The sequence below is a fragment of the Umbelopsis ramanniana genome (assembly GCF_025399195.1).
Source record: "Umbelopsis ramanniana AG unplaced genomic scaffold K450scaffold_25, whole genome shotgun sequence".
NCBI lineage: Eukaryota > Fungi > Mucoromycota > Umbelopsidomycetes > Umbelopsidales > Umbelopsidaceae > Umbelopsis > Umbelopsis ramanniana.
This window is the reverse complement of record NW_026252111.1, coordinates 153,024-176,896: the sequence shown is the minus strand read 5'-3', so window position 1 is coordinate 176,896 and position 23,873 is coordinate 153,024. Positions and strand designations below refer to the sequence as shown.

Genomic DNA, 23,873 nt, shown 5'->3' with positions numbered 1-23,873 from the left:
AGAGTAGAGGACTTTTGCGAAAAGTCGTGCCTGGAACTTTTTTCGCTGCGTGGAAAAACCGTGGCTGCAATTGAAATGAGACAGATTGTTCCAGAGAGACTTCAAGCTTTTCATTGGAGTCAAAGCTGAATCTGAAACGTTTAGCTTTCAACATGAGTGCGTCTGTTCAGTATGATTTACACTTGGGAGATTCACTCCATCCCGCTTCTACCCAAGGACGTGAATTTATTTTGATGCGATGTATGATCCACATTCGATGCTGTTGCTGTCCTGTACCGTTCAGAACTAACTCCATTTGACGATCGCTTGATAGATGCCTCCAAACCCAACATCAGCAGTTCTTCTTCTAAGGAAACTAGCTGCGTACGCAACGCTGAAGGTCGGCACCTTGTTTCATGGAAGAACGATGAGGTATGCCCACTTCTTGATTTGTGTAGTCATTTCTTTCTTTATGACTAAGAGAACGCAGAGCAATCAGGTCACATATGAAGGCAACGAGAACACGACACAAGATCTTGATTGTTTATTACTATACGATGAAGAGAAACAGGTAGATCAGGAATGGTGATTGATTGAGATGAGTTCTGTTGACTGATTTTCCTTGTCTAGACATTTGTGCTAGAACGACCACGTTTACTTTTGAGTATGCGTAAAGCAAGGAAGACTCAGACAACTGGAAAGAAATCGGCTGCACCAATTCAGACAGAGAACGTTGGCCGTGAGCCAGCTGAGACAAATACTCGAAGCGATATAGAGAATACTAGCGAAGACGATTTCGAAATGGACATTTTCAAGGGCATGGAAGAGTTACTAGAAGAAGAAGACGATGAAGAAGATACCAAAACTGGCATTAGCAGCTCCATGGAAGACGTACAGCCGACAGAAGTTCTTATCAAGCCGTTGGAGACCGTGTTGGAAGCCATGGATGTCAACCCACCTTCACCTGCACCTCGGTTAGAAACCAAGTCAGCGACAAACTCTCCAAGAATCAATGATCGACGGCGCAAACCTGCATTGGCATCGACACCAATACGACGACCACTTACAACTACTAGTCTACCATCTTCTCCAGCAAAGCCGATCGCTCATATTGCAACACCCATTATGAAAAGTACCCCATCAAATCAACAAAAGTCGGCAGCCGCATCTTCTTCAGAATCATCATCTGGAAGCTCTGATTCAGGTTCATCAAGCTCAGGGTCTGATAATGATAGTAGTAGCGACAGTGGAAGTGATAGCGACGATGATTTTGCCAACTTGGCAGAGAATATTTCACAAACACTGGACAGCACGAACAGCGCACTGCCTTCTCAACCCGCTCGGCCGTCTCAAACATTACCAATTTCCACAAATCTTGCACAACCTGGAACAAACAAACCTCGATCTCTTCGAGCGTTTCTAGGTAAGTTGATCATCACTGTCCTCATACCGGCACATTCGTAGCTTAATCAAATAATAATGATATAGATGATGACGGGGAACCGATGGAAGAAGATGATGCAATCACTAGTAGCAGTAGCGATTCTGAATAAGTCAAACCCAATCCCCCCCCCCCCTTGTTTTATACCTTGCCCATTTCTGTCCTTTGAGAGTATATTTTATTCAAATGAATTTAAATGAACACAAAATTTGAATATCTCTAGAAAGACACTTTTTTTTTCTCATATGTACAACAACATTGTTATGATATAAACATTTACATCCCATTACTGTGTGGGTTGTGAGCTACCTCCGTATCTGGCAGATCGATCAGCGGAATCAGCCTGAGCCTTTTCCTTCATGGCTGAATCGGCACTGATGTTGCCTTGGCCTTTGATTTCAGATGTCTTTGCTTCCGGGTTGGTTGTCTCTTTGTCGTTGGTGGTGACGGCCTCATCAGCCTTGACTTCATTGTGGTCATCGGGAGTGAAAGTTTGAAGGATGTTATCGCCGACTTCTCTAAGTGTGGAGGACATATTGGGTTTTTCTGTAGTTAGGTAAGATGTGTGTTGATATTGAGTAGAAAAGTGCCTTTATATATGTCAAAAATGAAATGAGCCTAACATGTCATGGTGACGACAATATTGCCATGAAACCAAAAAATTTCGGAGATAGCACATCGCGTTTGCATCATTGCAAAGTCAATGAGACGCTTTGATAGAAGGGATTTTTTTTATTGGTCAGGAAAACGGGAAGCGAGCGAAATGGTGTAATTTTTTTGCAAAGGTGTTGATATTATTCAGCATCAGTGGTTGCTTCTGCTGTTGCATCTTCGGTTGAGTATTCCTCAGAATGAGGCACTGAGACCGATACTTTAATAGAAACTTCACGACCATCAACTGTTACCGTCTTCATCTCATCCAAAACCTTTTGTTGCTCAGCTTCGTCCTCCATTTCAACGAATCCATACCCCTTGGAGCGACCACTATAGAACAGGCATTAATTCAAATGAAATAAAGAAGTCAACATGGGTCTCCATGCAATGCTCATTGCGTGAAGATTCTGAAGATGATCAAGACACTTACGTTTTGCGCTTGACCACGTGAGCGCTCTTGACCCGGTAGTTCTGGAGAATGTCCTTTAGACCTTCATCATCAGTTGAAAAGGGTAGGTTGCCAACAAAGAGAGTGGTCTTGGAAGGCTCTCCTCGGTTGGTAGTAGCGCCATCAATTCTAGCCGGAGCCTTTGTGGTCTTGCGAGGAACTCTCTTCTTACTATTCTTAGGCTTGGTGGCCCTCTCAGCGGCTGTTCCATTCTCAGCTGTTTCAATGCCCTCCGCAGAACCATCGTCTGCTCTCTGCTCAGCATCTGAGGTGCTAGCCTGCGGACGTAGAAAAATCAAAGAGGAGCCAATGGAAATAATAAAGAACAGATATTATGTTTGTTAGTGTTGGATCCGTTAGTTGATGACCATGTAGTCGCGTTAAGCCCTACCTCCTTGTTGTCACGACGTTGACGACGCTTTGGCGGGGCTTGGGAACGAGGTTTAGGTGTACCGTTGACAGAGTTTGATTGGGGCTTTGCAATCTCTACGTTGACCTGACGAGCACCGAACTCTTTCTTGTCCAAATCCTGGGCTGCCTTTTCAGCCTCCTCTGGAGTTTCGAAGGAAACAAAACCATATCCAAGAGATCGACGACCGCGCGTTACAATACTAGCTTTTTCTCTGAAAAAACGGAGAGTCGTTAGAATCAGCGGTGATTCGATCGCGCCATGTGTACAACTCAGCAAGGAAGATCTGGTCACTTACACTTTTCCAGCAACTTGAAAGAACTGGATCAAATCCTCTTCAGTCGTCTTAAAAGGCAAGTTTCCAACAAAGACTTGCTGAAGGTAATATCGGCGATGCAAAGATTAGGCCAAGACCCCGATAATGCAAAGTCATAGATAAACGGAATGTGTAGTACTTTACCTTGAACTTAACTTCTTCGCTACCAGTAGCTTCGGAAGTAGGAACGGGAGTGTCAATGACAGGGTCTGTGGCAGGTTCGGCCATTCTACGCGATGAAGGATGGGAAAGAAAAGGTTGAATGGGGGGGGGATCCGCGTTCGCTTTGCAGCACAGCACGAGACATGGCGGAGGGCCAAATGCCGACCGACTGTGTGTGACAGGACCTCCAATTTGGCTGGCAAAGTCGCTCTGCAAAAAAAAAAGACATACAGACTTCCAGTTCCCCATTCTCTACTGAATTCTCAACCAAGTTTGCCATTAGTCACCCACCATGGCTATGTCAGCAAGACGACTAAAGAGAAAGATGCAGGCTCCAAAATTGGTATGATTTATGTTCCTATTTCAACCCCCACCATGCCCAAAACCCACTTGCAATGCTGACCCATTCATATTCGTTCGGCCCCTGTAGCCTAGCACAGACCCTCAATTTGACAAGTCATTTGAATTGTTGGCTCAGGCAATACACGAAATTCACCGTAAAAATGCCTCCAACCTGTCGTATGAAGAACTCTATAGAAATGCCTACATCATGGTCTTGCAAAAGAGGGCAGACACTTTGTACAACGGTGTTAAAGAGGTTATTTCAGACCACTTGGAGCTTGTAGCGGAGACAGAAGTCGTACCTGCCTTTGTCAAGACAACAGATACTAATGCAAGGATGAGCGCAGACGCTGGTACATCGTTTTTAATGACGCTAAAGCGTGTCTGGAATGATCATACAACCTCTATGATCATGATTAGGGACATATTGATGTATATGGTAAAATCACACTTCTTTCTTTCTTTGGACGGTACATAGTCTTTATGCTAAACCGCCGATGCCATTAGGACAAAAAACATGTTAAGCCAGCGAATATGCCGTTGGTATACGATATGGGCCTAGAGCTCTTTCGCGACAAAGTTATTCGATCTCAAAAACACCCAATCCAGGCACAATTGACAGCAGTTCTACTTGATCAAATAAAAATGGAACGTAGAGGGGAGCAAATCGACCGGAGCGCTATCAAGGGCGCCGTAGATATGTTGGTAGAGTTATACGACCAGGACAAACGAGAAAATGTATACGTAGTGGACTTTGAACCACACTTTCTGGAAACAAGTAGCGCGTTTTACCTTGTGGAAAGCCAGGCTCTTTTGGCGGAATGCGATGCTTCTGAATATATGCGAAAAGTAAGCTGTTTTCTTCAATACATATGACCTTTGAATCAGTACACCTTGTTAACAAAAAACATTCTTTACTTAGATTGAGAAGAGGATGAATGAAGAATACAATAGAACCAGGCACTATTTGTCTCCTGTGACAGAACCCAAAATTCGAAATATTGTCGAAACTCAATTAATCACGAACCATGCAAAAACCATTATGGAAGTAAGTCTTCTGCCCTTAATCTTGATCACACTATGAACACAAGACCTTCTAAACTGACTTGGTAACTATAGATGGAAAATTCTGGCTTAAGGCCAATGTTGGCAGCCAGTGCCATCGAAGGTAGGTTCACAAAATCAATCAATGGTTGTTTGTCTTCCCGTTATATTCATCGGCATGAGCTGTTCAATTTACCACCAATAGATCTCTCGCGTATGTACAAACTATTCTCAAGAGTTCCAGAAGGACTCAACGAAATGCGCACCTATATCAAAAACTACGTGCTGGAACTGGGAAATCTCATTAATGCTAAAGTGGACTCAGCAAACGATAATACCAAACCAAAGGATAAAGACGGAGCGGGTGCTGGTGATAAACCCGCAACAACTACTGGTAGTTTATACACAGCATTGCGATGGGTGCAAGATATTCTTGAGCTACAGGAGAAGTTCAACAAAATCATAGACTTTGCTGTCTTAAAGGACAAGAGCTTTCAAACAGCCGTTAATGAGGTAACCTATGTTCACCACCATGTTACCTGCAAATACCAGTACTAAAATCTCGTTGATGAATAGGCATTTGAAACGTTCATCAATGCTAATCCTAGGTCTCCTGAGTACATATCTCTGTTTATTGATGAAAACCTGAAGAAAGGACTGAAAGGGGTACGGTATTTTTTTTGGGAGAATTCTGTTATATGATATGGATCTTGTTGATTCACCGTTATCATTCCCAGAAAACTGAAGAAGAGGTCGATAACATTCTGGATCATACCATCACTTTGTTTCGATTTATTCGTGAGAAGGATGTCTTTGAGCGATATTATAAGCAGCACCTTGCCAAGCGTTTGCTGTTTGGACGGAGTGTTTCGGACGATGCCGAAAGAAGCATGATTACAAAACTCAAGGTTGGTTTTAAGCGTTTTCTGCCTACCAAAAAATGTCAAAATTTACAAACGGCGCTTTAGGTCGAGTGTGGCTACCAATTCACTACAAAATTAGAGGGTATGTTCAATGACATACGAATATCTGCAGACACTGTTACTGCATACAAGGACTATTTGGATGCATCTGGAATTGAGGTACGAAAATTTAATTGGTTTGTCATCTGTAAGTTTTATCTTTTAACATTATCACTCGTTTCAGAAACCAAAGATCGATATGGCCTCAACGATATTGACATCCACGTTCTGGCCTATGAGTGCTTCCACTTCACCAAAGTGGATCATGCCTGCGGAAATCACGGATGCCTGTCAATCGTTCGAAAAGTTCTACTATGGACGACACAATGGACGAAGATTGACTTGGCAACCAAACATGGTACGTAATGATTTAATTGCAATTTTCGCCCTTGTACCTTTATCTGACCTAACAGCTTCTCTCGGCCTTTATAGGGAACCGCCGATATCAAAGCCAGCTTCAACACGAAACGACATGACCTAAATGTCTCAACCTACGGCATGGCCATCCTCCTTTTGTTCAACGAAGTCCCAGACGAGCAATGCCTAACGACTTCGGTGAGTGTGACACTAACAGCAGCCATTTCCCACTTTTAACACAGTAGTCTCTAATCCCTTTATACCTACGTAGGATATACAAGCACAAACAGATATCAACGATATCGACCTTAGACGGACTTTACAGTCACTGGCTTGTGGAAAATACAAAATTTTGATTAAAGAACCAAAAGGGAAAGAAGTCGACACTACAGACAAGTTCTATCTGAATGTCAACTTCACATGCCCATTAGCTAGGATCAAAATTCAGACAGTAGCGACCAAAGTGGAAACGGAAAGCGAACGCAAAACGACGCATGAAAAGGTGGATAAACTTCGTAAACATCAGATCGAAGCAGCTATTGTTCGAATCATGAAGGATAGAAAGACTATGGATCATAACCTTCTCATTGCTGAGGTGGTCAAGCAGTTGAGCAATAGGTTTAATCCGAGCCCGCAGATGATCAAGAAGCGGATTGAAGAATTGATTGACCGAGAATACCTGGAGCGTAATGCTGGTGATAGGTAAAGTGGTTGACCTCGGATTGAATTGATGTGGCTGTCAATATTTGAACTGACTAGTTTATTATTTGTTTTTCAAACAACAGAAAATCTTACAACTACCTCGCTTGATCGCCGTGCCTGCTGATACCTTTACTTTTACCCTATGAATTTTGGCTGGCTGGCATTACCCGTGTACCGTACCTAACTTTCTTTCTCATGTATTTTCCCAACAATGGTAGCAATGCAAACCATAAGCAAATAAATCTCATGCTGGGCAATTGCTTATCTTCCCTTAAATGTAACCTTGAGCATTGACGTATTCTAAGGTTACACTAACATTCATGCTCGAGATTCGAACCACATTTTCAGGAGAACACCTCAAACTTCTTTTCGCCACATGCTGAGCAGGCTTTCTCGGTAGCCATACTGTTTGACCACAACCTTGCTTTTTCCATTCTCCCAGACTTTCTCTACCTTCGCATCACTGACATTTGGCCATTGCTTGCCTGGTCATGGCGAGCGAAGATGCCTTTCCGCAATCCCCGAAACTGTCTTTCCCCACGGTTTCGCACTATCCAAAGGCTCTAGAGTAAGATCGATCTGCAGTGTTGATATGTATTTACTTTTTAAAAAATATTCACTCCCCATTCTAGCAACCGTCCAGCGCACATACTTTTTCCAACTGTACCGACCGGTAACTCCGAGATTCCTATGGATACCTTCGGGAGTAGCTATCGAATCTCCAACCCTAATAACCCTTATTTGAGAGCGACAGAAGGAAAATTAGCCAGAAAAAGCAGCATGGGTCACAAACTGTATGGTTACTCCAATGACATTTTTGAGCCAAGCCCACTCCAGGCTTGGACAGAAGTGAAAGATCACAATTTACTTGTGAATGGTCTGCCTACACTAGATCAAATACTGACTCGCAAAACCCGCCCTCCGCTTTCCTTGCAAAACTTTGAAGACTTTCTGAAACGGTATGGTGCTGAAGCGAATGTAGCATTCTGGCGAGAGATATATAATCATCAAAAGCTGTGGGCTGCATTACATACGAACATTGCGAGAAGGAAACGCAGGAGTGATGCCGCGTCATCTGGTAGTTACCGGCGGTCCAAATTCTCATCCTACCAAGCATCATCCCACGACACATCCTCTTTAATTGCAGCCGTGCGGGCGTCTCAACTATCACCTGTTTCTTACCCATCCTCCAGTATCCACCCTGCCCAGGACGATGCAACTCGTTCAATGCCTCAATCTTTTGCAGAGGAAGAAGAATCGAGCCCTCAATACTCAGAGGTGACCGATACCATTGAGCTTTTGGAAGACTCCGATACTTCTGTCTATATTCCACAGTCACTATACTCATGGAAACGTATAGACATTCCATCGATGTTATGCTACGAAGACCTGCAACAAAATGCCAAACGAATCTATTTCAAGTTCTGTACACCGTACCATGCAGAATCTACAATATTTTTGCCAGACGACTACCGGATAGCACTGCAAGAAATGATTGAGATTCATCATCTAGCTGACCCCATTATCTTCGATTCATCGTTTCTATACGTTTACGAAATGCTCAATATTTTTTTTTATGGACGATTTCTTGACTCGGTCATGTATAAGAACGTGTCCGTCCAAGGCATGAAAATTTACTTGTTCTTGAGCGTTGTTTTCCTCACTGCTGGTTTTGGATTGGAAATAGCGTTTATTCTCACTGGAATTGGAACTAGAGTGACAAGGCTATGGGGCACTATTCCTATCTTTTTAGGGTGTTGTACGCTTGTGGCCGTAGTTGGTGAGTTCTCCTGGTGGCAAGGCTTACTCAATGTGAGGTACAGTAACATTTCATTGATGTCATTCAAGTCAAGCTACGACATTCTAATACATTGTGCTCAATTAGCGGGTTAACAGACCTTCGATATCATACAACGCTGGACAAAACCATTCGACGTATCCATATGCGTCGATCTTGGTTGTTTATGATGATATCCGCTGCCGCTACGGTGATCTGCCTAGCTGTCTTCATTGCATTTCCTCCATTACCATTGACAGACCCTAATTATTTGCATGGATAATGATTCTTTTTTTTATAATAACTGACGCTAAACTTGTACAACTTGAATCGTTTCGTTTGGTTCCTGGGCAGTTGTGGGTGGGCGAATGGCAGTCACACATCACGTGTAATTTTGGTAAACATTTATTTTTTGGTACTTGCACTTGTCAGAAAGTTGTTGTATACCAAAATGTCGACCATGCTTTCGCAAGTTCAGGCACTTCGACCGAAGTTAGTCTCGGGAGCAACTAGCTCACTGTTTGCACAAGCACATTTGCCATCAAGATCATCACTTACCTCAGGTAAATTCACGCATGTCATCATTTGTTCGAGTCCATTGAAAACTCACTATTTGCCACCTTGGTGTTTTTTTTTCCATAGAATTGATGCAAGTGCGTTGGGCTACAAAGAAGTCCGGAGGTTCTACTCGCAACGGTAGAGACTCTGCAGGTCGACGTCTTGGTGTCAAGAAGTTCGGCGGTCAAGAGGTCATCCCAGGCAATATTATTGTTCGACAGCGAGGAACCAAATTCCACCCCGGCGATAATGTAAGAATCTCGCAACCGAGCGAACAACCAATATGCCTTTTTGTCGCTTGCTCATCGATTAACCCCCTTTTGTTGTGTTTTAAAAGGTCGATATGGGTAAAGATCATACTATCTATGCCTTGCAACCCGGCTTCGTCCACTTTTACAAGGACCCCACGCAACCCAAACGTAGATTTGTTGGAGTCGTCTTTGATAGAGAGCAAACCTTGCCAACTCCCTCTCATCAGCCCAAGCCACGCCTGTTTGACCTCGTTGACTTGGAAGTCTGGGAAAGCCAACGACAACAGAAACTCAAGGAGCTTCAGAACTAAAAAAGAAAAATTCACCCCTCATCTCCCACATACTACGCTAACTTTTTTCTTAGAACCCAAAATTACATCCAAACTGTCAATGTAAATAATAGCATTCGTGCCCCCCATGGCCGATTGCAAACACATCTTGGATATCTGCCCTACAATAAATAGACTGATCCAAAAAAAAATGGTTAATTGAAACGTGATAATGGTAGTTTATGAATCAAGAGTATCTTGAACAGATATTGTACAATCAAACTTTGAAGAGAGCGTGTTGTTCTCTATATGCAACAAATAGGAGTGAGGTATCTTGGCCAGCTAAAGAATACCCGCGACCCATTGCATGGAAGGTGTGGGGTAAGGAGTGAAGGGGAGTCTTGGTAAATGACGACAGGAGAAAATAGATATGCAATTGGGAATTTAACGAAGGTAGCAGCTGACGCTTAGATATCATCGATCTTCCACTCATCGATGGTCTTTTGGGTATTCATTTCCAAGTCCTTCTGTGACGACTTGTTGCGGCCGCGTTGTACAAAAGGTTTCAGACCCTTCTCAAAGTTACGCAAACACATTGCGCCAAGAACTGATGTGGCCTATTGTAGTTATTGTGTGAGCACGCGTTCCTCCCATTGCAAAAAGTGATATCTTCAAGGTACTTACCACCGTGAGAGCAATACCCGCCCAAACCAGACAAATCCACACGTACCAATTGTTATTGGGAACGAATGTCTGATGAAGGACAAGAGAAAAGTGAACGACCACAAAACCTTGGAAGCAGATACAAGTGATCATTTGACCGATACTTTCAGACGAGCACTTTGGTCAGGAAATAAGTTTAGCCCATTTTGAACCAGATAATTTTGATTGAATCTATGGTTGGTGAGAATACTTACGGCCATTCGTGAAAAATAAAGCATGGGCACTAGAAGAATGGTAACAACCAACTGGATACCAGTCTCTCCAGTAATTCCGCTACGTAGACCGAATTGAATGCAGTAGAAAACGCTGACCATGAATTCAAAGAATAGGTCGATTTTCAGAGCCAGAACAAAGAATTGAAACGTTCGATACATGCCTATTAAAAGAACACAGCATGCAAAGGTAAATTAGTTGGGATCGGCATAGCAGGCTTAGGAATTATGCATCGACAGCTTACGTTGAATTCTAATGTCGGCACCTATTTTTTTGTAGATATTCCAGCTGATGTTATAAAAAGCATTATGGTGAGATAAATATAGAATGCTGAGCGGGCCATAACCAAGGATCAGATCACAAGTCAACTTACCCGAATTGTCGTACCATTGCTAGACTGAGGTAGGCAAAGACACAGGCGAACAATAGAATGGCGCAAGTGAGGCCAATTTCAATATTGCGTGCAACTGACAGAGGTACGACGTTGACGTCTGCGCCAATGCGTTTGATCCATATCACACCATCAACGATCTCAAATGCACCTAGAAGCGCACAAAAACCATTGAGAACAGCTAAAGCTAGAATTTCGGCTGTATTTTGATAAACGGTCTGCAAAGGAATTCAGTCCGTTAGCACGGCTGAACGGAAAAGATTGATTATATCTAGAAAAAGCTACTTACTGCATCAAACGCCATGCCTAAGAACCATATTTGAAAGCCGCAAAAGGCGAGATTCTCCCATTTGATGTTGCGAAAACGAACGGCTGCCTGATCCAATACATCACTGCTAGAGGTTGTTGTGCCAATGGGCAAAGCATCAGGTAGCTCTTCTGATTCTTGGGAATTCTGGAGAAGAATTGCAACTTGCAGTACTATAATTACAATGGCTTGCAAGCATGCGGTTGCAACGTAGAGCTTCGACCAGCGAGACTCTGTGACGCGAGACACCTGAAACCAAGATAAAGTGTGTCAGCTTTTTATCTAGGCACGTTTTTTTAAACATGCACTGGCTGTCTGTGATCGACGATTTACATACGATTTTTTGAATTGAAGGCATCGACGGGTTGACCAGCAAACCTGATTCTAGTTTAAAAGTAGAATAATCGAGACGAAAGGAGGAGGAAGGAGGGTTATTACGCTGGAAGGAGAGCTATTTTTTTTTTTCTGTGCCATTCATTTGGGGCCCCTTCGCTTGTAATTTCGCGGTCCTTGAACTTAGGTGCCCAGACCTTTTTTGGACGTGGCTCACAATTGCCACAATGCAGTACTGGCATCAGAAATGCAATTTGATTGTATGCTTAATTATTATAATTTGGATACAAATCCCTTGGATTCACGCGAGTTACTCCTTAAGAGCTCTGAATTTGGCATCTGGAGTCATAATTTCCAAAAGCCAAAGAAAAAAAAAAGAAAGTCAGACTTGGTCAGGGCCAAAGTGAGATTGATGTTGCACAACGCCTCTCACCGTTCTTCTATTATCCTGGTGCCATAATACTAGCTATGCTTGGAAAGTAAAGTCTTTGGGAAGATCTCAAGTTTACCTTCTGGCGTTTTCAAAGGAAACTGGACTTTAATGAAACAGTAGGAGATCTGGCTACAATTGGAAAGCCATGGTCTTTTCTCAATATTCCGCTTGGAAGATCTTCAGCCCGTCGCTTCTAGACACGCATGGTCGTTCGTGTGCTTAGGCCATATTGGCAAATCTTACCAACATTCATGGCACTCCGAGTCTGCGGAAATCGCTTTACATGACAGCAAATAATATTAAAACTTCAACGTAAATACGATATCCTAAAGTACGCGATTAAATATGAGGATGTTGAACAGAACAGAGGGTCCTACTATAATTAATTATTATGGCGAAACAATTAGCCATCAAGCAACAAAATTATCGATAATAGAAGAGCTCAACAAAGAATCCTCCAATGAGACTGGTCACAACTACACCGGCCCACAAGAAGAGAACCATGCCGTGCGTGAGGCCATCAGAGACTTTGCTGATTACGGACTTGGATTCGTTGACCGGTTCATCTGGTTCCCGTGCAAGAAGTGGAGTTCGCTGTAAATGGCCCAACGCGAAAGTAATTAGCAATCGACTGCATGCAAACCATTTCAATGCTACCTAGCTACCATACCACTGTAGGCTTGTTTGCAGTCATGATGTAGATTTCCAAGTAAACCAAGTTCAATGGAAGTAACAAAAAATACAGCTGACCTTAAGCGGGCATGTGTGCCTGTGGGGCTTACCTCACAATGGGAAGGACACAGCAACGTGGTCGGATAAACATTTTGTCACACTGGAGCCGTTTGCCTAGAAGACCGACCAGTTGGAGAAACGGATTAACATAACCTGTCAATTATCCTTCATGCTCAAATATTTGTCCAAAACACGAACTATCTTTCAGAAACGCCAGCTGTCAACAGCAGCATCGGTGATCAACATGTGGAAATCTCAATTAGAATCCCATGTTGATCATTCGCAGGACCATATAGGCGCTTCTCAATTCAACCTTTTGGCAAACACGTTAGACGATCCTTTGACAGAATTCAAGCACGACAACATACCTCCCGAAGGCACAATAATACCACCGGCATGGCATTTGGTTTACTTTCCACCGAGGTTCACAGAAAGTGAATTGGCGTCGGACGGATACGAGGTCAATTTTAAGCCCCCCAAGCCCTTTGTTCATCGAATGTGGGCAGGGGCAAAACTGGAGTGGAGTCGAGATAATTTACTGAGAGTTGGACAAAAGGCCACGATGAAATCAAAATTAGCTGATGTTCAGGTCAATGCCGGTCGTAGGGGCGAATCTGCATTTGTGTGGATTGATAAAGACATCTATAACGAGCAAGGCTGGTCCATGAAAGAAACTCGATGTTTGGTGTATGTGCAGGAACCCACAGATGGAGGTGACAAGGCCACACCTGCGAGACGTATCAAAGGTGAGTAAGCGTACACTGCGACAATGCAGCGATGTTTATTACCAAAGCTTTCCACTTACTCATATGATTCATTTATATTTATTCAAAAAAAAAAAGTCAGCAAGGCTCCTGAGTTCTCACTTCGTTTCGACCCCACACCGATGACACTCTTCAGATATTCAGCCTTGACTTTCAACTCTCATCTTATACACTATGATCACATCTATGCTACCACCGTGGAGCACCACCCAGGTAAGTTATATGCAGTCAATTGGAAGCGTTCCGCTCGCCTGTCCATATCCCTCATACCATTGGCTGCTGCAGCTTGTTTGGTCCATGGTCCTCTGATGAGCACGCTACTAATGGATCTCATGCGTCGACATCTGGCGACAGGAACATTCGATACACCACCCCATATTAAATCTTTCCAATATAAGTGTTTAAGTCCGGTGTATGCCGACCAGCCTTTCAATGTTTGCGGACGAGAAATGTCTTCAAGCACCGAGAAGGAAAAATCCTTTGAACTATGGATTGCTGATCGTGATGGCAACATGGCGGTAAAAGGGACTTGCGATGTACAATTGTGATATTCATATTAAAAACAAATATCTGAAAAGTATGGAAAAAGGGATTTTGGGAAAAGAAAAAAAAAAAGAGCATGTTTATCGCTTATGAATACTTGTATGAAACAGACCAAATTGAGCTGATATAGGATTTGGTTCGATAGAAGAGGAACAAAAATTACATTCTATGGTGTTATTGTATGGAATAGGAGGATACATGCGAAGACGTCTATTTCTTAGCCTCGCTACCATTGGAGACTAGTCCGGTCTTGAGAACGTTATCGTTACGAAGGCGGCCATCGCGCTCCTTGTCTGTAATGTTCTCAATCACAACACCAAGACCTTCCGGGACTTGTTGTGCGATCTGGGTGACATGTTCAAGGAAAATGAGACCATCACTATCAAGATCCATTTGCTTTACCACCTTCTTGATTACATCACTGTCTGGGGCATGGCGAATGACACGGAGAGCCTCCTCGAGGTCCGCTGTACTGATTTGACCCGATTCACTGACGTTAACACGAGGGAATCCAGTAGAGTGTTTCTGCTCGCTTTCGAATGCGTCAAGCTCCTTGTCAAGTTTACCGAGCATCTTTTCAAGGCGCTTTCCTAGGCGAGTGGTCACCTTATCTGCTTGTCGCTTAGTTGCTTCCTTGAGTTCTTCAATATCCTGTATAGATTAACAGAAATAAGTTGGATGTCTCGGTTTAAACGATCATTTTCTACCCAGATAGCTTTACCTCTTTGTAATCTTCGTGATCTTCCTTAATCTCATTCAATTGCTCGCGTTCCTCCAGGATACCAGCCTTGGCGCAGAGAACTGCAAGGGCATTTCGGAGTTCCTGAAGTTGTTCTTCAGACAAACGAACATCCTTGATGTCTTGTTCCTTTTGAGCAATCTAAAAACAGAAAGAAAGATAAGCTGGCATTAGCCAAATGGAGTAGAGACCATCACCTAATTTTACACACAGTGTACATTACCTGTTCATCAGTGAGCAGTTTGTCTCCCAACTCAGCCTTCTGCTGGGCTTCTTGCTCAGCAATTAACTTCTGTTGTGCTTCCTCAGCTTCCTTGGCTTCCCTTCTAGCTTGGGCTTCCTTCTCTTCTTGTTCAGATTCGTCCTCGATCAATTCTTGTTGTTGTTCAAGAACCTCCAATTTCTGCTTATAAGTAGTAGCACCCTCTGATTCCAGAACTTGAAGTTCCGCCTCGTTCACCAGATTATCAGGCAAACTGCTGAGGGTAGCTTGCAAAGCCTCTTGCGTGCTAAGACCGCGATCGGTGAAAGAGAAAGCGCGAGACAAGATCAATAGCGTCGAGGGTACCTGATGGTTCAAGTGAAGGTCCAACCACTGAGCTAGCTCATCTCTTAGGCGAGCAGGTGAAGTGCCAATGGTGCGAATGCCACGCGCAGCGCATGCATTGGACAGCTCCTGAATAGTTAATGAATCAATGCCTTCGTTCTGAATGACGCGATCGTCGGCTTTTATCTTGGTCATTCTGTTTCTGATTTGATAACGGAGGAAGTTGTCGGTTCCAAAGGCATTGATACTCATGTATCTGCACATGGAGACGAGTTGTGGTCGGGACAAGTTATCCAATGTAAGTTCATCTTCAAATCGCTTGGCGATCTTCAAGATATCATCAGTAGTAGCTTGCTCTCCAGTAATACGGATCTGCCAACCAAAAATGCTGTCAGGAACGCCACGGAATAGGAGGTGATGCCTCACAGCCAGTCTCCCTTACCTTTCGGAAGAAATCACTGAATTCTTTCGCAGCTCTGGCATCGTCTGAGCCAGGTACACCTGTTTCTGCAATGGTCTCTTGAAGAAACTTGGCCATTTCAAGGCGAACCTTGAGCAACTTTCTCCTTTTTTCTTCCTACATGGTTAGAAAAAAATGGTCACTGTTAGTTTTCTACCGCCTTGTAGAATGGTTTCTGTCAGTAGAAAATCATTACCTCTTGAAATTTATCTTCAAATGTACTGGGAAGCATATTGGGGAATAGCTTCAATGCGACAGGGAGCAAAAACTCCATAAAAGGCACAACGATGAAGACGGCGAAGGGGACCAGACGCAACAAGTCGGAAGTGGTTCTACGCAACTGCATACGTCTTCAATGAATACACTTTTTTTTTCTTTGCTTACATCCATTGAAATCGAGATTTACTACTAACCTGTCTCTGTTCACGACGAGTGAGCTTGTTGCCCTTCAAAAGCTTGGAAGTCAGCTTGGACGAGATTCGAATTTCCAGGCCCAACAGCTTGGTACCATGCCAGTAGTGAATAATCTCTTCTTTGACTCTCTGCATAATAGGCTTCTTGGCTTTAACAGCAGCAGGAGCAGCAGCAGCTGCTTTGTCGGCGACTTGCTCTTTTGCAAGGTTGGTCGCTCGCGATGCCATGGTTTCCTTTTCTTCCTTTAGTTGCTTGACAGCGTTCTGTTCTGCATACCGAAACATACGAAGCTCTCTAGGAAGCTTCATAATCTCTTGCTGTCCTCTATTGCCAGTATGAAATCGCGAAACTGCATGTAACCTGTGTCGTAGCTGGTTGGAGGCGGTCATTCTATGTGTATTGTACAGCAAGGTGGTGGCACCCACTGTCGCATGTTTGTTGGACACAACTCTCACGGATATTGAGAGCGGCAAACGTCTAGTAGCAGCCAGTGACAATGACATGGTGATCGATTCCAGACAAAGGCTTGAAAGGTCAGGAAAAAAAAATAAGAATATAAATTGGGGGCGCTGACACCCCCGGGTAACTCCGGCAGACTGCTTTTCATTCACTTTTGACTCAACGGATTATTTTTTTCCTCGACACTTTGTTTTAATTTATTAATGAGCTTTGTGTCTACCAAAGCCAATTTGCCGAGTATCCATGTTGTAAATGGTTCCCACAGACTGAAGGAACCCATATCCAAGTATAATCTGCAAGTTAGGTGGTCCACTTTGTAGGTAGGTATAACAATAGTCTGGATTCAAGTGTTGCTATAGGTTGGAGCTTAGTAACTAGTTGACTTTTGTACCTCCGAAGTAATTCCCTTGGCCAGCATAAATAAAAAAGCCTACGTACCACCTGAAATCGTGGGATCACATATTGGGACCCATCTAGTGTATATTTTTCACCATTGATAATGACTGAGAACGTTGGAAGGTTGGAAGCGTTGCAAGGAATTACGAATAACCCGGATTGACTTCGATATGCTGAAGGTATGTTGCGAAAGAAATCACGTGCAATGGCCTCTGGTATTAATACCATGGTCGTACCCGTATCCACTAATGCCACCATCGACTGGGTTTTGCTGACGGTTTGGTTATCAAAGGCAAGGCCATCGATGTTAATAGCCCAATAGTCCTAATGTACCACGTGCGTGAGTTTAATTGTGCTGACAAAGAGGTTTACTTCTTCGCTTGCCTACTTACCTTATAACCAGCTTGTTTGGTAACGTTTACATAATTGATCTTGGGTTCAATTCGCTCTGTGTCAACTGCAGAGGCAATTTAAATATCGCAGTCATGAGCACAATACAATCGTAGCAGTCTCATTACCTCCACCAAACGTTACAACTCCATTGATGCTTTCATCGTTTTCGTCCTTGCGAGGTTGGAAGTATACTGAAAAGCTGCGTTCGTCGATCAATTTTTCAGTTTTCATACTAGTCAAAACAGTTGGGATGATGATGCCTTCGCTGTTGTCGGAATAAGACAGCTCGTCAGGTCCGGCTCCGAATATGCCATCTGCATAAACAAAAATACAGTCAGAATGCTATTCCAAATACTGCTTGTACATTAACCACTAAGGTCGTGATTTATTTACCCGCGCCGTCCATAGAAAGCTCTCCATCATTGAAATTCGACACCGCAATATACTATTGAGGAATTGTTAGGACAACCCACTGATAGACAATTTGCGTGTTGGTCAAAAACGTGGCTTTCCCATGCAGGCACTTACAGTTTGAGGAATGCTAGCATTTCCGAGCGTTACTGTTTCCTACAACAATGAAATTATAATTAAGGCATCAACAGAGTGCAAAACACACGTGAAAGTCAATTTACCTTGACAAAATATCCTTCTGCAAATCCTCTCCCATATTGAATATCGAACTTTAGAGTTGTACTTTCGCTGGTAGACGAACTAGCGTCAGAGTATCCGTGTGGTGGAAAGCCGCAGCGATGACCGCAATTGTCCACAGGGATCCACGTCGTGGACGACCCTGTTTTATGTACGAGTGTCAGCCTGACCATTGTACCTGAATACATGAATCGATGGATAGGTTACCTGTATCAAACAATAACGTGAAGGGTTGCGGTGGAGAGCCTATTTGAACGTTAAATTAACGAAAGGAACTTAAAAAACAAGTATTTCAGTTCCCGGATCTAATGCATTACCTACTCCAATCTCCAATAGATACTACAAGCAAAATATATCAGTGTAAACTCAGTGAGACGAGCAAGATGAACCGCATGTTACATACTGCAAGATCTGCGTTTCGGACACCGCTTTCGATTGTATGCTCGGTGCCACTTGTCGCTCCCACTTTCGCAGACTTCAATGCCATACGTTTAACACCTTTGATAGGAAGTGAAATGGAAGCGCTGGAGTTTCCGACTTCAAGTACCAGCAAACATCCCAAGGTTAATAAAATGGTGCGCTGTAGCATCTGGACAACAGCAAAAGATAGGCGAGTGTGTCGAAGGAAAGAAATGTGCTAGACAAAGTTGTAAGCAGAAAAAATGTTATTGTTCTATAGCCGTGGTAAATTTTATCGATTTCCACAAAGAATGTTTTATGAATATTTCATATCGCACAATCCATCCAAAATTATTTCATTTACAACTTCAGCAAAGCTCGATCACGATTGCGCTGTTGATGGCCTAGATGTTTGATTGGCAGATTGGAAAGATGTTAAGACGTAGTGGTAATCACATAGGTATGTTAGTATCCCATTAATTATTGACATGTCGCTTCATTTACGAAATTATCATCTTCCGCACTCTTTGCTGGCATTGACACGCCTATGACTATAAGTGTAGCAGTCCACGGCTATAAAAGAAGCCCTGATGGATATAAAGGTGAAAAATATGTATGGAGTTCATCCACTACGCTAATTCAATCATTACTGTGTGCGACACCATCCCATTCATGACCCAACGCTATAGACGTATTTCGTGAAATATTTCAATAGGTGCGGTAGCTTCTGTTTTATTAAGAGATCCAAACACTCTATTTCTTGCCAGCACCAGCGGCCTTGGCCTTCTTGGTGCCACGGTACTTCTTGGCACGGTTCTTGCGTTCCTTGCGTTGCTTGCGAGCAGTTCTGGAGCCATCAGCCAAACCGTGCTGTTGTAAGAAGACGATAGTGTTCGTTAGTAAACTTAGTCATTCCATGATACACGAAACCCCAGCATAGGCGTTTGCAACAAATGTAAAGGTTGTTTTCCACAAAGATGTGTCGACATGTCCACTTCACTTCATTGTTTCCTTTCTGATGAAGAAAGGGGTTTGCCCTTCAACCATACGCGGATGGACTAGGACGCCTGACTGAACCGCACCCGACACACTAATCGTCGAAAATACATACTCTGACAAGACGGTACTTGGGCTCGAACTTCTTGGCAGCCTCCAAAGTATCGTAGATAAGAGCGAAGCCAGTGGTCTTACCACCACCGAACTGGGTCTTGTAACCGAAGCAGAAGACGACGTCCTTCTCAGCCTTGTACATCTTGGCGAGCTTCTCACGAAGTTCATCCTTGGGAACATTGGCACGGCCGGGATGAATTACATCAACGACCATTTGCTTACGCTGAAGCAAGCGGTTGGTAAGGAACTTTCTAGTCCTGATCGTGACAGAAGCGTCGGCCTGGAAATGCAAAAAAGTAAAAGCGTTAGCATTTGTTATAACAAATTTCTTGGTGATCTTTGACGATGGTGCTCTATCGCATTGGCTGGAAAGCGAATTATGTTCATAAAGGTGTGGATTCAAAATGTTGCCCACATGGTCGTGGAAATGTTGGCCATGTCGAATGTCGAACTTGCTTTTCATCCATGCATCAATCACATCTTCGTATCAACCCATCCATCGGTGCATCGCACGAATCTGTAAGATTGTAAATCAAAATGGATGCATGGCCATACCATAACGAAATGAAAGAGGGTTTGCTACGGTAATGAGCGATGCTCCTTGACATGCTCCACACGGCCATTCGGAGTTTCTAAATTAATTTTCAGTGCAAAAGTCCTGAGGCACTCCCAGCACAGCTTCCGCTGCATCCATGTCAGAATCAAAAAGTTCAGCGTCGCTTTCACAGCTGCTGAAGTCACATCAGAAGAAACAAGCTGACATCAAACGTCAAAATGGTATGTTGATCGCCATCTTCTTTATCATTCTTTTTTGCCAAACAAATTCGCCTGACCAAAGCTCCAGGTCAGCTATGCAAAGACGCCACTACGGCTGCAAGCGAGCTGAACGACACCCTGACAAATACGATTAATGAACGGTGAGAAACAAAAATAGTAATCTCATCACCCTTCGTCACTTCCAAGTACTAACGCTTCTTCATGCAGGATATCGGAGGTGTTCGTGAAACAAAAGGAGATCGAGCAAGAAAGTCGAAAGTTGTCCAATCAGACCTCAAGGTATGCAAAGCAGACTAAACAATGGATACAGACGATCGATAGCTTCAACAGCGCATTGAAGGTAAGCTTGGATGTTTTCGGTTATGAAGGAGGTGGAGGTCTTTCAGAGACCCGTGTTGACTGACTTACTCACCTTGCAACCACGCCCATGCGCCAAACATAGGAACTCGGAGATGTGCAGAACTGGGCCGAGGTCATGGAAAGTGATATGCGAGGCGTCATGGCAACGTTGGAACTTGTGCACAAAGGTTCGTTGTGGCTGAAATCAATCTAGATGCGAACCATTACCCTAACAGTAATTTTATGCCTTATTTCCATTTTCATGGTATCCTTTTTTTTTTCGTCAAACAACAGGAACTTTAGAGGAAACTACTCCTCCCACATCGAGAGCTTAGTTGGATTGAAGGTAGAACACATGTAAATAAATGGAATGTAACAAAGATATATGACTGTAGCATTCAGCCACACCCACCTCACTGCACCAATGGCTCATTCTATACATATTTTATTGCTAATCTCATGATACGATGAACAAGGACGAGATAGCCAAAGGAGGGAAGTAGGAGAAAAATACAACTTTTGGCAAGAGAGAGGAACGGGAGAGAGGGGTAAATGCTTCATCTCGTTGTGTGCAAAAGAAATGAAAGAGCGGGGAAACTATGTGAGTTGAAGATGATGGTAGGTGGGTAATGACAAGAAAATAAGGTAAAATTAGTTGGAAAAAAGAAAAAGATATATCAAAAGCACAGTAGATGAAATAAGAGTGGGCTCTAGTGACCAGATTGTGGCGAGGGTATAACCTCCTTCCTGATCTCGCTAAGTTCTTCAAAACTGAGAGCGACGGTCTTTTTGATGCTGCCTACATCTCGGCGTCGACGAGATCGGACGACAGTGGAAGATGGTACGGTGTTGTTCCAAGAATCTGAGGTCGAATAGAGGTCTTGTACTCGATCAGAGCCATCTTCAGAAGTACTAGTTTGGCTACCGCCGCTATTAGATCCATGTAGTCGATCGACATGATCCTCCAAAAAATACATCCAGTTAGCGTCGACGTTATCTCTGTTTCGAATGGATTGCTTTGCTCTTCGAGCGACGGCTTCTATCGCTCTCCATACGCAACGAGGTACATCTTCCAACATCCAACACACCATTTCAAGTTTTCCAAGACCTTTGCATTGTCGTAAAACATGGATCATATCATCACCGTAACTACCCGGTCCAGCCGCGCGTACTGTCAGTTCTTGAAGAGATTCGGCATGAGCCGCCACAGCCTTTAAAGTTTGTACTGAGTCGCATTTTACATCCAAACAGGTCAATGATGAACCATATAAACGGATGGTTTCGCATAGTGTCTGTTCCCGGACTTGTTGCAAACCTACATGTAGGACTTGAACCTTGGGGCAATATTGGCTGAGAGAGAAAATGGCGGAGTCATTAGCTGAATAAATTCGATTATGGTTTGCGCCAAAATCCACTACTTGTAAGCCTGGCAAATGGCGCAAAAGTGTGGATATAGCCGACGAACTGAAGTCGGTCCAAACAAGGGTAAGATAGCTAGTCCGGCTGAAGTCTGATTTCGGTTGTTCTAGTGCATCGGTACTACCTTGCCCCTGCTGCGATTCAGGCCTATGTGAATTCCGAATAGGGCTGGACGGCATGACCTCCGCTGCCAGATTGCAATATCTGAATTCCAAGTGCTTGAGAAGCGGCAGTGCGCTGGCAACTTGACAAACATGCTCGACCATGAGAACATGAAAATCATGAAAATGGAGAGACTCTACACGATGGGTTATCTGCAGTAAAAATCGTACATCATTGGCTACCCAGTGAGTGCCGGATTGACGGCTCACTAAAGTCAATTTGCGAGTGCATTGATTGATAGTGTTGGCCAGATAAGGTGAAACTTGGAGACCATATTCTAGTTGCTTAATATGGGAGCGAAAAGATAGCTGAACGTGGGCATAGAGTGTAGGCAGAATGGCCATGTGAAGATCGTGGCATGTTAAACATAGTTGAGCCAGAGCCTTAGAAGGCAGCTGGTCAGCGATATAGTTTAATAGTTCCAACGGTAGCTGGAAAAGCAGCACCATCTCAAGAGTAAATGTGTAAATGTGCTGACAGAAGAAACCAAAAGTGAAAGAGCCGGCAAACGCCAATTTCAACGGCCCACTCAGCATGTGACTCTCTCTCAACCAAGCAGTTGCTCAACAGCAGGGGAGATAGTTAAGATTTTTTTTAATTCAAACTTTGGGAAATGGTGTGGGTCTGCTTTCTATATTTATAAGTAACTCGAAAACACACTTTTTCTACTTGCGGGGCAACACCTTAGCGTTGTCAAAAGCTTCACGCTCAGCGAATTCGGCAGTGACTTCTTCGAGGATAGGTCGAAGGTATCTGACATCCTACAAAAAAAAAAAAAAATAGGATTTGGGGATCAGCTTTTGCCCATATTTATCACTGGGCTTACAAGTAAATAAATCAAATGACTTACGTCTTCTGGCTTGGTCCATTGCTCCTTGGGCAAAAGTGAGTGAGAGAGGGAGCATTGTTGAGCAACACGGATACGGTAGACACGATCGTAGGCTTCGCGGGGGTTGGAGAGAGAAAGACGTCGGAGGGCCTCTTGGGCAATATCGTTCTCCTCAGCGATAAGGTCATCATAACGAAGACCTTTTGATGACAATGTCGTCAAATAAATTATTGTTGAGGTAACAAGTTGAATGTGAAAGTGACATCGGGTTGAAATCAAGTTTCCATGCGTCGTCGTAAGGAATTAGATGGAATGGGTAATTAATGGAATGGCGAAAGTTGTAATAGTTCGATAGAAGAAAAGAGATGATATGAAAAAAAAATAAAGAAGAACATTCATTAGTAGTTGGTTCGCATTAACACTCTCCAGGAGCGAGATTCCTTCCATAACATTGAGAATTCAACATTAGGATAAACCTCTTGTGTTGTCTATTCCTCCCAACTTACCAATTTGTCTGTAACCAGCAACATTGGCATAGGCAGTTGAGACTGGCTTCAAGAAAGAAGAGAGGAACTTAGAGTTCTGAACGGCAGACTTGAAGGTGAGAGCCATTGTAGACCAAAGAAGAGTGGGGGTAAAGAAGGGCTTTGACGTGATAGCTACCACCGAAAT

The 23,873-nt window shown here is 43.4% G+C and overlaps 13 protein-coding genes across 13 annotated transcripts; 6 read left to right on the top strand and 7 right to left on the bottom strand.

Annotated features, from left to right (window-relative positions):
• Positions 1–7: 7 nt before the first annotated feature.
• Positions 8–1,567, top strand: K450DRAFT_239851 (uncharacterized protein). The gene is made up of 5 exons (XM_051588835.1): positions 8–240; positions 314–411; positions 470–550; positions 610–1,402; positions 1,468–1,567. The coding sequence occupies exons 1-5, from the start codon at positions 153–155 to the stop codon at positions 1,530–1,532; spliced, it is 1,125 nt and encodes a 374-aa protein (XP_051444950.1). The 5' UTR covers positions 8–152; the 3' UTR covers positions 1,533–1,567.
• A 431-nt stretch (positions 1,568–1,998) lies between these two features.
• On the bottom strand, positions 1,999–3,550 carry K450DRAFT_239847 (uncharacterized protein). Its single transcript, XM_051588834.1, has 5 exons — positions 3,392–3,550; positions 3,230–3,306; positions 2,914–3,145; positions 2,505–2,800; positions 1,999–2,404 (listed from the first exon to the last, which is right to left on the bottom strand). The coding sequence occupies exons 1-5, from the start codon at positions 3,473–3,475 to the stop codon at positions 2,215–2,217; spliced, it is 879 nt and encodes a 292-aa protein (XP_051444949.1). The 5' UTR covers positions 3,476–3,550; the 3' UTR covers positions 1,999–2,214.
• Positions 3,551–3,580: 30 nt separating this feature from the next.
• Positions 3,581–7,097, top strand: K450DRAFT_239840 (uncharacterized protein). Its single transcript, XM_051588833.1, has 13 exons — positions 3,581–3,752; positions 3,840–4,190; positions 4,259–4,600; positions 4,674–4,799; positions 4,871–4,919; positions 5,001–5,308; positions 5,372–5,461; positions 5,533–5,703; positions 5,764–5,877; positions 5,942–6,115; positions 6,190–6,312; positions 6,386–6,816; positions 6,900–7,097. Exons 1-13 carry the CDS (start codon positions 3,702–3,704, stop codon positions 6,922–6,924), a joined length of 2,355 nt encoding a protein of 784 aa, XP_051444948.1. The 5' UTR covers positions 3,581–3,701; the 3' UTR covers positions 6,925–7,097.
• Positions 7,098–7,193: 96 nt separating this feature from the next.
• On the top strand, positions 7,194–9,027 carry K450DRAFT_239836 (uncharacterized protein). The gene is made up of 3 exons (XM_051588832.1): positions 7,194–7,384; positions 7,449–8,633; positions 8,702–9,027. The coding sequence occupies exons 1-3, from the start codon at positions 7,308–7,310 to the stop codon at positions 8,874–8,876; spliced, it is 1,437 nt and encodes a 478-aa protein (XP_051444947.1). The 5' UTR covers positions 7,194–7,307; the 3' UTR covers positions 8,877–9,027.
• Position 9,028: 1 nt separating this feature from the next.
• On the top strand, positions 9,029–9,983 carry K450DRAFT_239832 (uncharacterized protein). The gene is made up of 3 exons (XM_051588831.1): positions 9,029–9,156; positions 9,236–9,402; positions 9,489–9,983. The coding sequence occupies exons 1-3, from the start codon at positions 9,045–9,047 to the stop codon at positions 9,711–9,713; spliced, it is 504 nt and encodes a 167-aa protein (XP_051444946.1). The 5' UTR covers positions 9,029–9,044; the 3' UTR covers positions 9,714–9,983.
• On the bottom strand, positions 9,969–11,736 carry K450DRAFT_239828 (uncharacterized protein). Its single transcript, XM_051588830.1, has 7 exons — positions 11,643–11,736; positions 11,288–11,554; positions 10,981–11,216; positions 10,852–10,895; positions 10,589–10,770; positions 10,356–10,511; positions 9,969–10,288 (listed from the first exon to the last, which is right to left on the bottom strand). The coding sequence occupies exons 1-7, from the start codon at positions 11,661–11,663 to the stop codon at positions 10,139–10,141; spliced, it is 1,056 nt and encodes a 351-aa protein (XP_051444945.1). The 5' UTR covers positions 11,664–11,736; the 3' UTR covers positions 9,969–10,138.
• A 1,086-nt stretch (positions 11,737–12,822) lies between these two features.
• Positions 12,823–14,262, top strand: K450DRAFT_239818 (uncharacterized protein). Its single transcript, XM_051588829.1, has 3 exons — positions 12,823–13,549; positions 13,646–13,780; positions 13,922–14,262. Exons 1-3 carry the CDS (start codon positions 12,973–12,975, stop codon positions 14,113–14,115), a joined length of 906 nt encoding a protein of 301 aa, XP_051444944.1. The 5' UTR covers positions 12,823–12,972; the 3' UTR covers positions 14,116–14,262.
• On the bottom strand, positions 14,218–17,087 carry K450DRAFT_239816 (uncharacterized protein). The gene is made up of 6 exons (XM_051588828.1): positions 16,270–17,087; positions 16,053–16,196; positions 15,839–15,973; positions 15,073–15,768; positions 14,832–14,990; positions 14,218–14,761 (listed from the first exon to the last, which is right to left on the bottom strand). Exons 1-6 carry the CDS (start codon positions 16,771–16,773, stop codon positions 14,321–14,323), a joined length of 2,079 nt encoding a protein of 692 aa, XP_051444943.1. The 5' UTR covers positions 16,774–17,087; the 3' UTR covers positions 14,218–14,320.
• Positions 16,930–18,755, bottom strand: K450DRAFT_271522 (uncharacterized protein; the record flags this gene model as incomplete). Its single annotated transcript, XM_051593011.1, has 10 exons — positions 16,930–17,082; positions 17,168–17,449; positions 17,518–17,582; positions 17,644–17,832; positions 17,912–17,963; positions 18,047–18,085; positions 18,151–18,308; positions 18,374–18,412; positions 18,484–18,505; positions 18,570–18,755. 10 exons carry the CDS (start codon positions 18,753–18,755, stop codon positions 16,930–16,932), a joined length of 1,185 nt encoding a protein of 394 aa, XP_051444942.1.
• A 463-nt stretch (positions 18,756–19,218) lies between these two features.
• K450DRAFT_239806 (uncharacterized protein) lies at positions 19,219–20,257 on the bottom strand. Its single transcript, XM_051588827.1, has 3 exons — positions 20,231–20,257; positions 19,677–19,955; positions 19,219–19,435 (listed from the first exon to the last, which is right to left on the bottom strand). The coding sequence occupies exons 1-3, from the start codon at positions 20,231–20,233 to the stop codon at positions 19,319–19,321; spliced, it is 399 nt and encodes a 132-aa protein (XP_051444941.1). The 5' UTR covers positions 20,234–20,257; the 3' UTR covers positions 19,219–19,318.
• Positions 20,258–20,369: 112 nt separating this feature from the next.
• Positions 20,370–21,172, top strand: K450DRAFT_239802 (uncharacterized protein). Its single transcript, XM_051588826.1, has 5 exons — positions 20,370–20,452; positions 20,525–20,592; positions 20,660–20,792; positions 20,895–20,979; positions 21,086–21,172. The coding sequence occupies exons 1-5, from the start codon at positions 20,450–20,452 to the stop codon at positions 21,124–21,126; spliced, it is 330 nt and encodes a 109-aa protein (XP_051444940.1). The 5' UTR covers positions 20,370–20,449; the 3' UTR covers positions 21,127–21,172.
• A 45-nt stretch (positions 21,173–21,217) lies between these two features.
• On the bottom strand, positions 21,218–23,248 carry K450DRAFT_239798 (uncharacterized protein). Its single transcript, XM_051588825.1, has 2 exons — positions 23,223–23,248; positions 21,218–23,133 (listed from the first exon to the last, which is right to left on the bottom strand). The coding sequence occupies exon 2, from the start codon at positions 22,906–22,908 to the stop codon at positions 21,502–21,504; it is 1,407 nt and encodes a 468-aa protein (XP_051444939.1). The 5' UTR covers positions 22,909–23,133; positions 23,223–23,248; the 3' UTR covers positions 21,218–21,501.
• K450DRAFT_271518 (uncharacterized protein) lies at positions 23,038–23,813 on the bottom strand (the record flags this gene model as incomplete). Its single annotated transcript, XM_051593010.1, has 3 exons — positions 23,038–23,133; positions 23,223–23,401; positions 23,708–23,813. The coding sequence occupies 3 exons, from the start codon at positions 23,811–23,813 to the stop codon at positions 23,038–23,040; spliced, it is 381 nt and encodes a 126-aa protein (XP_051444938.1).
• Positions 23,814–23,873: the final 60 nt, after the last annotated feature.

Bases quoted from the DNA above. Each gene is read 5' to 3' on its own strand.
- K450DRAFT_239851 (XM_051588835.1), top strand. From the start codon at position 153: ATGAGTGCGTCTGTTCAGTATGATTTACACTTGGGAGATTCACTCCAT. The intron at 551-609 runs GTAGATCAGGAA...TTCCTTGTCTAG, and splicing joins TATACGATGAAGAGAAACAG to ACATTTGTGCTAGAACGACC. The intron at 1,403-1,467 runs GTAAGTTGATCA...ATAATGATATAG, and splicing joins ATCTCTTCGAGCGTTTCTAG to ATGATGACGGGGAACCGATG.
- K450DRAFT_239847 (XM_051588834.1), bottom strand. From the start codon at position 3,475: ATGGCCGAACCTGCCACAGACCCTGTCATTGACACTCCCGTTCCTACT. The intron at 3,146-3,229 runs GTAAGTGACCAG...CCGTTTTTTCAG, and splicing joins TTTCAAGTTGCTGGAAAAGT to AGAAAAAGCTAGTATTGTAA. The intron at 2,801-2,913 runs GTAGGGCTTAAC...CTACGTCCGCAG, and splicing joins AACGTCGTGACAACAAGGAG to GCTAGCACCTCAGATGCTGA.
- K450DRAFT_239840 (XM_051588833.1), top strand. From the start codon at position 3,702: ATGGCTATGTCAGCAAGACGACTAAAGAGAAAGATGCAGGCTCCAAAA. The intron at 5,704-5,763 runs GTTGGTTTTAAG...ACGGCGCTTTAG, and splicing joins GCATGATTACAAAACTCAAG to GTCGAGTGTGGCTACCAATT. The intron at 5,878-5,941 runs GTACGAAAATTT...CACTCGTTTCAG, and splicing joins TGGATGCATCTGGAATTGAG to AAACCAAAGATCGATATGGC.
- K450DRAFT_239836 (XM_051588832.1), top strand. From the start codon at position 7,308: ATGGCGAGCGAAGATGCCTTTCCGCAATCCCCGAAACTGTCTTTCCCC. The intron at 7,385-7,448 runs GTAAGATCGATC...TCCCCATTCTAG, and splicing joins CACTATCCAAAGGCTCTAGA to CAACCGTCCAGCGCACATAC. The intron at 8,634-8,701 runs GTACAGTAACAT...GTGCTCAATTAG, and splicing joins CAAGGCTTACTCAATGTGAG to CGGGTTAACAGACCTTCGAT.
- K450DRAFT_239832 (XM_051588831.1), top strand. From the start codon at position 9,045: ATGTCGACCATGCTTTCGCAAGTTCAGGCACTTCGACCGAAGTTAGTC. The intron at 9,157-9,235 runs GTAAATTCACGC...TTTTTTCCATAG, and splicing joins AAGATCATCACTTACCTCAG to AATTGATGCAAGTGCGTTGG. The intron at 9,403-9,488 runs GTAAGAATCTCG...GTGTTTTAAAAG, and splicing joins AATTCCACCCCGGCGATAAT to GTCGATATGGGTAAAGATCA.
- K450DRAFT_239828 (XM_051588830.1), bottom strand. From the start codon at position 11,663: ATGCCTTCAATTCAAAAAATC. The intron at 11,555-11,642 runs GTATGTAAATCG...TCTTGGTTTCAG, and splicing joins TGCCTTCAATTCAAAAAATC to GTGTCTCGCGTCACAGAGTC. The intron at 10,289-10,355 runs GTAAGTACCTTG...TAACTACAATAG, and splicing joins CGGGTATTGCTCTCACGGTG to GCCACATCAGTTCTTGGCGC.
- K450DRAFT_239818 (XM_051588829.1), top strand. From the start codon at position 12,973: ATGCTCAAATATTTGTCCAAAACACGAACTATCTTTCAGAAACGCCAG. The intron at 13,550-13,645 runs GTGAGTAAGCGT...AAAAAAAAAAAG, and splicing joins ACCTGCGAGACGTATCAAAG to TCAGCAAGGCTCCTGAGTTC. The intron at 13,781-13,921 runs GTAAGTTATATG...ATCTGGCGACAG, and splicing joins CACCGTGGAGCACCACCCAG to GAACATTCGATACACCACCC.
- K450DRAFT_239816 (XM_051588828.1), bottom strand. From the start codon at position 16,773: ATGTCATTGTCACTGGCTGCTACTAGACGTTTGCCGCTCTCAATATCC. The intron at 15,769-15,838 runs GTAAGGGAGACT...TTTGGTTGGCAG, and splicing joins TCAGTGATTTCTTCCGAAAG to ATCCGTATTACTGGAGAGCA. The intron at 14,991-15,072 runs GTAATGTACACT...TTCTGTTTTTAG, and splicing joins AACTGCTCACTGATGAACAG to ATTGCTCAAAAGGAACAAGA.
- K450DRAFT_239806 (XM_051588827.1), bottom strand. The intron at 19,436-19,676 runs GTATGTATTTTC...TTCTTACAACAG, and splicing joins CCAAGTACCGTCTTGTCAGA to CACGGTTTGGCTGATGGCTC.
- K450DRAFT_239802 (XM_051588826.1), top strand. The intron at 20,593-20,659 runs GTGAGAAACAAA...TTCTTCATGCAG, and splicing joins ACAAATACGATTAATGAACG to GATATCGGAGGTGTTCGTGA. The intron at 20,980-21,085 runs GTTCGTTGTGGC...GTCAAACAACAG, and splicing joins GTTGGAACTTGTGCACAAAG to GAACTTTAGAGGAAACTACT.
- K450DRAFT_239798 (XM_051588825.1), bottom strand. From the start codon at position 22,908: ATGCTGAGTGGGCCGTTGAAATTGGCGTTTGCCGGCTCTTTCACTTTT.